General features: G+C 39.0%; 1 protein-coding gene across 1 annotated transcript in view; it reads left to right on the plus strand.

The window, feature by feature from the left end:
* The window catches only part of LOC107667428 (teneurin-2-like), a 113,945-nt gene that overhangs the window by 93,993 nt on the left and 7,262 nt on the right, over positions 1 to 12,690 (plus strand). The window contains exons 12-22 of the mRNA XM_016459097.1: positions 2,640 to 2,850; positions 2,928 to 3,047; positions 3,135 to 3,396; positions 3,718 to 3,985; positions 4,349 to 4,492; positions 5,139 to 5,391; positions 5,948 to 5,968; positions 6,279 to 6,511; positions 7,336 to 7,490; positions 8,633 to 9,507; positions 10,776 to 10,951. Coding sequence (XP_016314583.1) covers positions 2,640 to 2,850; positions 2,928 to 3,047; positions 3,135 to 3,396; positions 3,718 to 3,985; positions 4,349 to 4,492; positions 5,139 to 5,391; positions 5,948 to 5,968; positions 6,279 to 6,511; positions 7,336 to 7,490; positions 8,633 to 9,507; positions 10,776 to 10,951 — 2,718 coding nt within the window. The remainder of the gene's footprint in view (positions 1 to 2,639; positions 2,851 to 2,927; positions 3,048 to 3,134; positions 3,397 to 3,717; positions 3,986 to 4,348; positions 4,493 to 5,138; positions 5,392 to 5,947; positions 5,969 to 6,278; positions 6,512 to 7,335; positions 7,491 to 8,632; positions 9,508 to 10,775; positions 10,952 to 12,690) is intronic.

A 12,690-nucleotide genomic window follows, 5' to 3' on the forward strand; every position in this document is an offset into this window, starting at 1 on the left:
CTGACAAGTGCTCCAGTCCCTGCTGCAGAGAAACACCCCATAACAGGATTTTAATTCAATTTTAGTCTCATCTGCCTCAGAATCTTCAAGGTGTGTTTTGGTAAAGCTCAATCGTGACTGCATGAGGCCTTTCTTGAGGAGAGGCTTTTTTCTTGCACCCCCCCCATACAAGCCACATTTGTGGAGAATTTGTGATATTGTTGTCACATGCACACAATGAACACTCTTTGTCATAAATTCCTGCAGCTGCTTCAGAGTTGCTGTAGGGCTCTTGGTAGCCTCTCTGACCAGTTTCCTCCTGGCTCTTTCTTTCAGTTTGGAGCAACGTGCTGATCCAGGGAGGGTCTGTGTTGTACCAAATACCTTCCACTTCTTAATAATAGACTCCACTGTGGCTCTAGGCATTGATAAAGCCTTTGCATTTTTTCTTTTGTATCCATCTCCTGACTTGTGCCTGTCCACAACTTTATCCCGGAGATCTTTTGACAGTGCCTTGCCATCCATAGTTGATTGTTTGCTTCAGTTGCACTGCAAATGCTCCAGGAAAGCTCTTTTCATGCTGAGCTAATCAAAATGACCACAGCTGATCACAGCTGAATGTCAAATGGCTTTATGTTCCATTGAGAAGGTGATTAGCTACACCTGATTACAAGCCATTTTTAGGAGGGGGTGATCCTTTTTCCAACTCAGTGATTCTGTTTTTTAATTTTTTTCTGACATGTTGGTGTTATATCTTTCACTTGGATAAGAGCAGAGTTGCACTGAGTAGATACAGCTGGATAAAAACAAAACTGTCCTTCATTTCAGGCTGCAAAGCAATAACATTTGATTATTTTAAAGGTGGGTGATTGTTTTTCTAAATGTTCTTCAGAATATTTATTATTAGAATAGAGAGAGGACAGGAAATTATATATAGAAGGGCAAAGGGGATCTCAATTTGCTTATCATCTTAATTATACTTGTGGATAACATTTTAAAGGTGATCACAAAATACTTGTCAAAGCAGGCATTTGAACTTACTGCTCAATCTGACCCAGACACAAACAAGCGTTCTCCAGACATACACAACTTCCTGCTTCTTTCTTCTCTCTTTTTTTGTTTACTCTTCGTTTGGGGGTTACTTCACAGAAACCTCAGAGATCAGAGAGCACCAGGCAAAACAACATGGAGCAAAAGTCACGCTTGTTGTGAGCTTGTTCCGGATCAAGAAAGACCCATTTAGGGAGAAGTGTTGAAACGGTGCACATGTACACTGAACTGCGATATGTGGCAAATAAGAGATGGGAAGAGAGAAAGGAAGATGAAACAGGAAAGGAAGCTCTCAGGGGTGTAAGCGATGCCCTCTGTAACTTTGATGTAAGTTCTCTAAAAGTGAAATCAGGAGAGAGAGAAACTAGAGCATCATTCAATTCAGTGATCATATCCATCAGTTGAGCTCATTACCCCAATGGGGATAAATAAATAGATTTGTTCATTTTCATTTCCATAATGATGAGAAGTTCTACATTTGAGCTTATTATGTTTTTTTATCATATTATTTGTCTCCCTCTCTTGACATCAAAGCAGCACAGAGGTTTGAACTGAGAAGGGTTCATCAAAAGTACACAAACTGAGAATAAGATGGCAGATGAACTGAGAGTTTTCAGAAGTCCCTTTAAACCATCTGCCACTCTGAAACATCGAAACTGTGTGTGCTAGGGACGCCAAATGTGCCGGTACTTCCAGAACCAAGCGATTCTAAAAAAAAAAAAAACATGCCTTTCTATAGTATCGATAATATTGAGTACAAATTCTGTTCAATACTTCAGTAAAATGCAGCTGAACACATGAAAAATTATTTTCATGAAGAGATAAACATGCAAGGTTAATTAAGTTTAATTAAGAAAAAAATCAGATATGTGTCAAAATAGCCAATCTGCAAATTAGACATTTTTAATCGTTTTGAAAGACGTGTCTTATGCTCACTAAGACTGATCAAAATAGAGTAAAAACAGTGATATTGTGAGATGTTATTACAATTTTAAATAACTTTTTTTGTTCTATTTGAATCTATTCTAAAATGTAATTTATTCCTGTGATGGCAAAGCTGGATTTTCAGCAGCCATTACACATGATCCTTCAGAAATCATTCTAATATGCTGATTTGATGTTCAAGAAATATTTCTTATTATCAATGCTGAAAACAGTTGTGCTGCTTTTTTCAGGATTCTTTAATGAATAAAAGTTCAAAAGAACAGCATTTATTTGGAATACAAATCATTTTAAATATTATAAATGTCGTTACTGTCACCTGTAATTAATTTAATGCATATTTGCTGAATAAAAATTAATAAAAAAATATGTTTCTTAAACGGTAGTGTGCGTTAGAAGATTTTACAGCAAAATTGCTGCTAAGTCTTTATTCCATTGCTAATATTTCATTTGAAATGTTTATATTAATATTGATGTATTTTATGTAAAATAAAGTATGTTCAATGGCATATATTAGTTATGCCCTGACATTTCTATCAAGTACTGAATTTTTGGTATCGTGACAACCCTAGTGTGGGTTTATTTTCATACAAAATGCATGTATCACATTGCTAATGCATGTTACAGACCTAAAGCTTATGACATGTGGTGACATCTTTTCCACTCAGATGGTCTGGTTGACTGTATGGATCCGGACTGCTGCACGCAGAGCTCTTGTGTAACCAATCCTCTGTGCCGTGGATCACGTGACCCACTTCAGGTTATTCAGCAGAGCCAATCAGAGGTCCAGAAAGTCCCATCCTTTTATGACAGAATCAAGATGCTTGTGGGTAAAGACAGCACTCATATCATACCAGGAATCAACCCATTCAATGCCAGGTACCTCATCTGCCCTGTGCTGTGATAGACTAAATTACTAAATTTATCATGCTCTAATATTGTATTTATGTGTGTAGCCTGGCATCTCTGATTCGAGGTCAGGTTTTGACCTCAGATGGCACTCCTTTGGTGGGCGTCAACGTGACCTTTGTGAAGTACCCGCACTATGGTCACACCATGACCCGCCAGGATGGCACGTGAGTAACTTCACATTATTTAAGCCCCTTTTTATACGTCCACATGCAGTTGAGTATGTACTGAAGTATATCTCCTGTGCTTTCTAGTTTTGATCTGGTGGCCAACGGTGGAGGCTCTCTGACTTTGCGTTTTGAGCGGTCTCCATTTCTGAGTCAGGAACGGACGGTGTGGCTGCCCTGGAATCGCTTCTACACCATGGACACTGTGGTGCTACAAACGAAGGAGAAAACCACGGCCAGATGTGACCTGAGCGGTTTTGTCAGGCCTGATCCTGTGGTTCTTCCGTCCCCACTGTCCTCTTTCTTCAGCTCCAACCCTTCAGAGAAACACATCCTCCCTGAGAGCCAGGTGCCGCATTCAACACCACTATCATCACTTCTCATTTAATTCACGCCCGCGTAGGTCATTACATTCTTCCGTTGGCTTTTTATTTGCGTTTTATATTCTGGTCTTTTGTTGTTAATCATCGTTTTTGCTCTTGAACTCCTTTTGACTCATTCACATCCTCATACCTTCTCGCAATCACGGTTTATCTCCCCTGCTCACAATTCATCTCTTTTATCTCCTCTCTGAGGTAGTTTTTAAAGACTGACAGCAGCTGCAAGAATTTTAGATTTTTAGCACTTTTAGAAGCCATTAACCCACTTTTCGCTTCCTCTCACTGTCCAGGTGCTTCATGAACAGGTGGAGATTCCCGGCACCGGTCTTAAACTTTGCTATTTGAGCTCCAGGACCTCAGGCTACCTCTCACTGCTAAAGGTGATCATGACCCCAGCTCCAGTGCCTCTCAGCCTGGCCAAAGTGCACCTGATGGTGGCCGTGGAGGGTCATCTCCTTCAGAAATGGTTCCATGCATCTCCTAACCTGGCTTACACTTATATCTGGGACAAGACTGATGCCTATAGGCAGAGGGTCCATGGCCTGACCGAGGCTTTGGGTAAGTGGGATATGGAGTCATGTCAGGAAACAGGTGTATTTTAACTGTTATCTTGTTTCTTGTCTATGCTATTGTCTGTTCCCCAGTGTCTTCTCTTAAGCTCAGTGTCTTCTCTTGAGCTCCAAAACACAGATAGTTTCGTATTTTAATGACTGTCTGTCTCTCATCCATTATGGTGTGTGCCAGCAGCAAGTTCTTCCTGTGAGCTAATGAATTGTTATGTCCCCGCTCTGTGATGGAGTGTTTAATTAAGATAGCACAGCTTTGCTCTTCCTCTAAGTGTCTTCCTTCTTTGTCATTTTCGCCTTCATTCTTCACGTTCCTTTCCTATCCCTCTTTCCATCTGTCAATCTTTCTCTATAGTGTCTGTGGGGTATGAGTATGAGACGTGTCCCAGTCAGATCCTGTGGGAGAAGAGGACAGCTGTGCTGCAGGGATACGAGCTCAACCCCTCAAACTTGGGCGGCTGGTCTCTAGACAAACACCACATGCTGAATGTCCGCAGCGGTATGATATGGAAACACCTATTCATATAGAAGTTAATACACTCATTAGGGAAGGGCAGAAGAACTCAGAAGTGACATCAGTCTCCTCACACTGTGCGAAATGTGTTGGTATTAAACACCATTATAGAACAGAAGTTACTGCATCCTTTTTCACACCTGTTTATCTTCAGGCTTTTGCAGCAACTAAATTTCTCCTTCCGAAGACGTATTCCCTTGCTTTAGGAGATAGGGAGGTTGGTGTTAAAAGAAAAACAATTTATTGTGATTGGAGCTTGGCTAGTGGAAAGTCAAATAAGGACATAGAGATGGAGAGCATGCCAGTGGACTATAAAACAAATATTCTGCCTAATATTGCTCTTTTTATGCACATTTGTCATTGCTCATAATTTCATCGCTGTATTAGGGTAAACTTCTGTGTGTTTGAGGGACCAGCAATTTTTTTTTGGTCGTTATTGATGATTATGAGGTCTTTAATGACTGCTGGTTTCACACTATTGATCATGAAATGCAATAAATATGTCACACTGTAGAAATTGATGCTTTCATTTAAGCATCACATTTGTGCGTGTAAAGACCATTAGAAATATGTCATGTTTGGAATCTCACTCAGTTGCGCTTAGTGGCAGTGTTTGATTTAATTCACACAGGCATCCTTCATAAGGGCAGCGGTGAGAATATCTTCCTCTCCCAGCAGCAGCCACCCATCATCAACAGTATTATGGGTAACGGCCGAAGACGCAGCATCTCATGCCCAAGCTGCAGTGGGATGGCTGAGGGCAACAAGCTGCTGGCGCCGATGGCTGTAGCCTGTGACGGAGAGGGTAACTTGTACGTGGGTGACCTTAACTTTGTGCGGAGGGTCTATCCGTCCCTCAATACCACAGCTGTACTGGAGCTCAGGTAAAGCTGATAGGATGCACAGCTGACAACATTAAAACAGCATTTGTAATTAATTTCACCTCTTTAATATAAGGCATTATTGAGTATAACTAAATATTCTGCTGAAATAATAATTGTCTGGAGTTGGTTCTAAAAAAAATGAAATCAGCAATTAACTTTTAAATAAAAAATGAATGAGGCTTGAATTCCAAGATCCGATGACAGGAAAAGCTGTCAGAAGAAGATAATAATAATTAAAACTTGTCATTTGATATTGTTCCGTGAAATCAAGGGTTTCCCGTGAGCACCACAGCTCAATATGTCAGAGCACTTGCACTGACCACAAAGTCAACATTTATTGCAGTTTGATGAAGGATAATAATAAACACTTGACATGCATTGATGAATCATGCACTACTACAACAAGGACATTTATTATGAAAAAAAAATAAGTTCAGTTTTGATAGAATGTTGTTTTTAACAACTGGAATAGCTTTTGCAATTATATGTTTGGATACTTTATTGATTTATTGTAACTGATGCATTATTTTTCTCTTCTCTTCCCTTGTCCATGAAGAAATAAAGATTTAAGACACAGGTAATTAAAATAAATGCATAATGTAAAAATATTTATCATGTGTGTGCATGTCTAAATAGCATGCTAATGTGTCTGATTTGTGCAGATTTGTTGTGCCTGTGTCCTACTCTTTTCTGCAGTTCATTGTATGTAGCAGAATTTCACTCAGGGCTTTTTTTTTTCTTTTCTATCAGAGTTTTCTTTTTTGAGCTCCAATTACTTTACCAGCAATGAACTGAATAGTTCATTTCATCATGTTCACCAAGGTAACCATGCTTTTTTTCAGAGGATTTTATTAAGAGACATTCTCCCATTTGCCCTATTTCCATAGCAACAGTCCAAGCCATAAGTACTACTTGGCAGTGGATCCGGTGTCGGGTTCTTTGTTCCTGTCAGACACCAACTCCCGGCAGATCTACCGCGTTCGCTCTCTGAATGGGGCACGACCGCTGCTGGATAACGCTCAGGTGGTGGCGGGGACGGGAGAGCAGTGCGTCCCGTTCGATGAGGCTCACTGTGGTGATGGAGGCAAGGCAGTGGAGGCCACACTAATGAGCCCAAGAGGTGAAGTTTTTTAAGGAAATATTCCGTTTTTCTTCTCTTTCTGTGAGTTGGGAGGGGCAAAAATTACACACGGTACCATACCTTACTATATACTACACCCTGAACTTCTTCAAAGTTAGCTTTTACGCAAGACAAAGCAGCATTTCAATGCTGTGATGCTTTACAATTACGACAGAAGCATTTTTATTTTCCTTGAACCTAGAAAGCATCAACATTTAATCTCTTAGACAGTTACCGGGTGCTGTCATTTTCTGTGCTATCACAAACCTCAGTAACCTGTAATTCTCTAGACTCCAGACATCATTCCACCACTGATGTGAGGAAAATAAATGACACAGAAGGTAAAGAGAGATCATAAGGTTAGCAGACTGCACTCAGAGACAGACTCTGCCTTCTTATCTCAGAATAAAACGCACTCTGACATGATCACCGTGACAGGTTGACTCAAACTGTAGCAGTCGAGCAGCACAGCGCCTGACTCTTTTCCAGGTCATTGCTCCTACACACACAGACTACTAATTATTTTACCTTTAAAGACACCTTTGCTCTCTGGAATATCGGAATGGGAGGGAAATCAATCAGATACTTGGGGAGCAGTGAAATTCTTTAGGAGAGTCTGCAGTGACATTGACGAGAAGTTTAAGAAGAAGAAAATTACCATAATTAGACAATTATAACAATAGATAACTATGTCTTAACTGACATTTTAATACCAGGTGAATGTTTTCTACATTGTTGAAAATCATACAATTTATAGCATGTCTTAATATGAGCATTATCATGCACGAGTATTGAGTTTCTTCACTGTCCGTTCTTTCATGCAGGTGTTGCATTGGATAAGAACGGCCTGATGTACTTTGTGGATGCTACTATGATACGAAAAGTGGATCAGAATGGCATTATCTCCACTCTGATAAAGACCAATGACCTTACTGCAGTCAGGCCCCTCAGCTGTGACGCCAGCATGGACGTCAGCCAGGTTGTAATTACTTTCCTCAACTTGCAATTCAGACTCCTAAAAATAAATGAACAGTTGTTGAAATCTGTACTAAAGTGCATAATTCAGATGCCCTATAATGTGTATAGATGTATATTGCATCTTACTTGAATTTGTCTGCAGTGTGTGCAAGTTCAAATTAACTTCTTGTATGTCAGATACATACACCAATTAATCTCAATGGATATGAAAATGAGTCAGCTTCATTTGTCATTTGTTTAGGTCATTTTTCATGCAGAAGCAATGCAATTTGTGTCTTTGCATAGAAACAATCCATTAAAACTAACGGTTAATTATCAAGATTATTTTATGGAATCAGAGAGAGATAATTCGTGTACCAGAGCATATTATAAATTAATTTGATGTCACCCTGTGTAAAGTAATATTGATCAAACGTGCTTGTATAAAAAAAACAACATCTGGCTGAGATTGTCATCATTGATGTTTTAATGTAGAGGTTTTGACAATGTAAAAATACAGTGTAATTAATAAAAAGAACAGTAAAAATTCAGGAAATAACTATTTAAACTAAATCATTTTTACAAGTAACCTACTCACTACTCTTTTTTTTTTTTTTACAATTTACAGGCCCCATGAAGCATTAAGATAAACTGTGAAACACAGCTGTGTAAACACATTTCAGCCTGTTTATTTCAGTTTGCGCTGTGAAATACTTAATGTTTCATCCTTGTGTGTTTGAGCTTTCGCTAGCCAATATTTGTTTGTCAGAGTGTCTCCATGGGTATTAACGTTTGACAATGAGAGTGACAAACAATGGAACTGGATTATCAATCAAGCAGCTGTCATCATTTGTCTATCACTGTAATAAATTCATAGACCTGCTGATTCGTTCCACTAGGAAGAATCTGTAACACATAATTTTTTTTTTTTAATGCCAGAAGGAAATCTACTGTCAGAAATGGGAAATGCACTCAGTTTGACCAGAAGCAAGGATAAAACAGATCCCCTTTGGGGATCAAACGAACAGAATGGGAGATATCAAAAGCAGAGGCAGGGAAATTCCACTGGGCAAAGCTGAATTTACACTCAGACCACAACTGCTCAACATGCCCAATTATTGTTCTTTTTTTGTGTTAATGTACTCTTCACCTTTAATGTTTCAGGTACGTCTGGAGTGGCCTACAGACCTGGCCATCAACCCTATGGACAACTCTCTGTATGTGCTGGAGAATAACGTCATCCTGCGTATCTCTGAGAACCACCAGGTCAGCATTATTGCAGGGCGGCCCATGCACTGCCAGGTCCCTGGCATTGATTACTCTCTCAGCAAACTAGCCATCCATTCTGCCTTGGAGAGCGCCACAGCCATCGCCATCTCCCACACAGGTGTGCTCTATATTGCTGAAACCGACGAGAAGCGCATCAACCGCATACGGCAAGTTAGCACCAGCGGTGAGATCTCCCTGCTTGCCGGTGCTGCCTCTGAATGCGACTGCAAGAATGACATCAACTGCAACTGTTTCTCAGGAGATGAAGGCTATGCTGCGGACACCAGCCTCAATTGTCCCGCTTCGCTGGCTGTGTCACCAGATGGTACCCTGTACATCGCTGACCTGAACAATATCCGTGTACGTTCAATCCACAGCAACCGCCCCAATGCCACAGCGAGTGGACAATATGAAGTGGGTTCATCTCTAGAACAGGAGCTATATGTGTTTGGTCCTGACGGCCTTCATAGGCAGACGGTTAGCCTCATTACAGGCTTAGCACTGTATAACTTTACCTACGGGCTGGACGGAGAGTTGGCAGCAGTTACTGATGCCTCTAACAATACGCTTCGGGTGAGGAGGGAGGCATCTGGCTCTATCAGGCTTGTGCTGTTGCCAGAGAACCAGGTGGTAACACTGGGAATGGACCCAGCCGGCAGCCTACGTTCAGTGTCCGCCCTCAGTCAGGAAGTGGCACAGCTCGGTTATTACACTAACACAGAACTTTTAGCCTCCAAATCAGATGAGACCGGATGGACAAACTTTTACAAGTGAGTATGAAATGTGCAGTGTGATAATAGAACTTTGAGATAAAGGCAAATCTGGAAATCGTAAAGAAAATAATAATAATAAAAAAAGTTTAAAAAACTCACTATTCAAAAAGTTTCAGGAGGAATTCAATGAGAATAACTTACTTTTTAAAATGCTGAAAAGGCTAATAGCGTCACTGCATCTCTAGACATGTGTTTGGTTATCGTCTGATGAATAACTGCTGCAATATGCAGTAAAACTTTTTATTAAAATTCTGTTTGCATCTGTTTTTCGTGGGTAGTAATAACAATGTTTATTGTGCAATGTTAATAAGGTAATCTATATTAAGCCCAATTGACATAAAAGGAGGCTTGTTTGCAATGAAATTATTGATATTGAGTTCATTTAAAATGACCTAGTGATGTTTCAGTGCATTTAGCATTTTGTTAAGCTGGATAGAGAATACAATGCAGGTTTTTCTGCTAAAAATTGTTAGTGCAAAAGTTGTGTGACTGTTCAAAATTCTTTATAGACAATGAATTTTGACTTTTGTTTCTAAGCACTGTGGTTATCATCTGACTGGTATCTTCATCTAGTGTCAGAGCAGAGGATGTTTTCACAGTACTGCTTTGGTCCTGCAGCCATCTAGTGTCTGTATGCTAGAACTGCTCTAGACATTAAATAGATGTCCAGTTGTGTTTTATTGTTAACTAAAACTAGAATTTGTATTTTATTAACTTTTATTTTATTAACATATATATATATATATATATATATATATGCTTTTTTCCAATTGCCAGTTGTTGAAAAAAATCTGAAATAAAATACAAATATTAAATGAAAAACTTTCAATTAAAAAAACCTGCCTTGTTCTAAAGTTGAAGTATTACAATCACTAAAATGAAACTGAAACTAAAAAAGCTATATAGAAATATTAAGAACTAATAAAAATTACAAAGGCACATAACAAAATGACTAAAACTTAAACTAAAATAAAAAAGAGAATACAAATAAAAGCTAATTTAAAATATTAAAAACATAATAGTATCTATTATAATATTTTTAATGTTTTAAATTAGCTTTTATTTGTATTCTCTTTTTTATTTTAGTTTAAGTTTTAGTCATTTTTATTTGCTTTTTTGCTAAAATAGTATTAAAATAACATTGGTATCAAATAATTTAAAACATTAAAAATTAATTATAAATTAAAAAAAAAAATTCTGCAGACACTGCTGGCTATTTATTATATTCATATTAGTGAGTTTTGTCTTGTATCTCTTCTTCACAGCTATGACAGTGAGGGTCGTCTAACCAACGTCACATATCCCACTGGTGTGGTGACCAGTCTGCATCGTGAGATGGAGGAGACCATCAATATTGACATGGAGAGCTCAAACAGAGATGATGATATCACGGTCATCACTAATCTCTCGTCCGTAGAGGCGTCCTACACTGTGGTTCAAGGTACACACCCACAACACACAAAGAACATATCTCAGTCCAGATCTCATGATGATGCCCCCGTTTTCCCTCTAAATCACATCCATAAAGACCAAAACACACAGCAAGCAGGTAGACTGGTGTTTCTCTTTATTACCCACAGGGAGGCCATATTGTTTGAATGTGTGGTGTCCAACAGTGCAGAGAAATCATCATTTTACAATTTACCATAGGCTGCATTTAGGGGTTCTTTCTTCAGGCAAAAGCTTGAAGGCGTAAACTCTTCTCTTTATATCCAGTGAATTATGTGTTGATGGATTCCCTTGCACAACTTGCTTGTTACTTCCTGTAAAGAGTTTGCTTTTGCTGTTTACTCAAGACAAATTACATGAAAACCAACCTTCTGCTTGTTAGCAGTGTACCAAAATGCACTTGGATTTTTTTATGACTTTGAAATTGTACATGATTGTGTTTCCCAGGTACATTTCTGTGGAAAGCAGCAGCTGATCCAATTATAGCTTGTAAATGGAACTAAAGATGTTTATGCTGCTTTTAGCCAAAGCTAAATCTTCTTTATAACCAAAAGCTGCATTATACACATCCGCCCCACAGTGCTGCGTTTCCCCTAATGCACAATAGACTGTCAGATCAGAACTAATGCATCATATGAAATTAAATGAGGCTGGTTTTAGGGAACACTTCATAATAATACAAACATTAAATACTTAACAGATAAATAATAGTTAATGTACATACTGTAAATGCCATGAAACAATATTTATATATTTTCATATGCATTTCACTACCATTATCTGTCTGGACTTTTCTGGATTGTAGATGTCAGGATATATGATTTTAAATCTTTTTTTTGTTTTACTTGCAGAAAATATTTTTATTTACTTTTTTTCAGTGTGGATGCATTAAATTGATCAAAAGTGACAGTAAAGTAATTTATAATGTTACAACATATTTATATATTTAATATTTGTATATTTTCTGTGATGATTTTAAATATTTACATTTAAAGGGGTCATATGAAGTTGCTGAAAAAGAACATTATGTTGTATATTTGGTGTAATGCGATGTGTTTATGCGGTTTAAGGTTAAAAAAACACATTATTTTCCACATACTGTACATTATTGTTTCTCCTCTATGCACCGCCTTTCTGAAACGCATCGATTTTTACAAATCTCATCGTTCTGAAAAGCGAGGTGTACGCTGATTGGCCAGCTATCCAGTGCATTGTGATTGGCTGAATACCTCAAGCATGTGACGGAAATGTTACGCCTCTTACCATACTGTGATGCCCTGTGCGCGACAAGACAAAAACAATAAAACCCATTACAAACGAGATCCAGACTGTCCTTGCAAAGTTGGAACTGCCCCACTTTATAGAAACAGACACCGCATTGTAGGCTACTCTCACAGGAAACAGTCCTCATCCTCCGCAAAATGCGCTGCACACATCTGAATATTTGGGTTGAACTGTTCTGGAACAGTGTTGTAAATACAACTTAACCACTGATTTCTAGTTGTGTCCTCTTTTGGAAGGCCAAACAAAGTAGTTTCGCTTTCACAAACGACGTCACACACAGCGCCACACACGGTGGCCTAGAGTGAGCGGAGGCCGGTGGCCTAGAGTGAGGAACGGCAGGCGGGCTGAGTGAGGAACGGCAGGCGGGCTAGAGTGAGCGGAGGCCGGCTTGAGTGAGCGGTGGCAGGCGGGCTTGCGGCCAACATATGTGATGATCCCGGGCTGGAC

Source organism: Sinocyclocheilus anshuiensis, unplaced genomic scaffold (genome assembly GCF_001515605.1).
Source record: "Sinocyclocheilus anshuiensis isolate Anshui unplaced genomic scaffold, SAMN03320099.WGS_v1.1 scaffold1389, whole genome shotgun sequence".
In the NCBI taxonomy this organism is placed as follows: Eukaryota; Metazoa; Chordata; class Actinopteri; order Cypriniformes; family Cyprinidae; genus Sinocyclocheilus; species Sinocyclocheilus anshuiensis.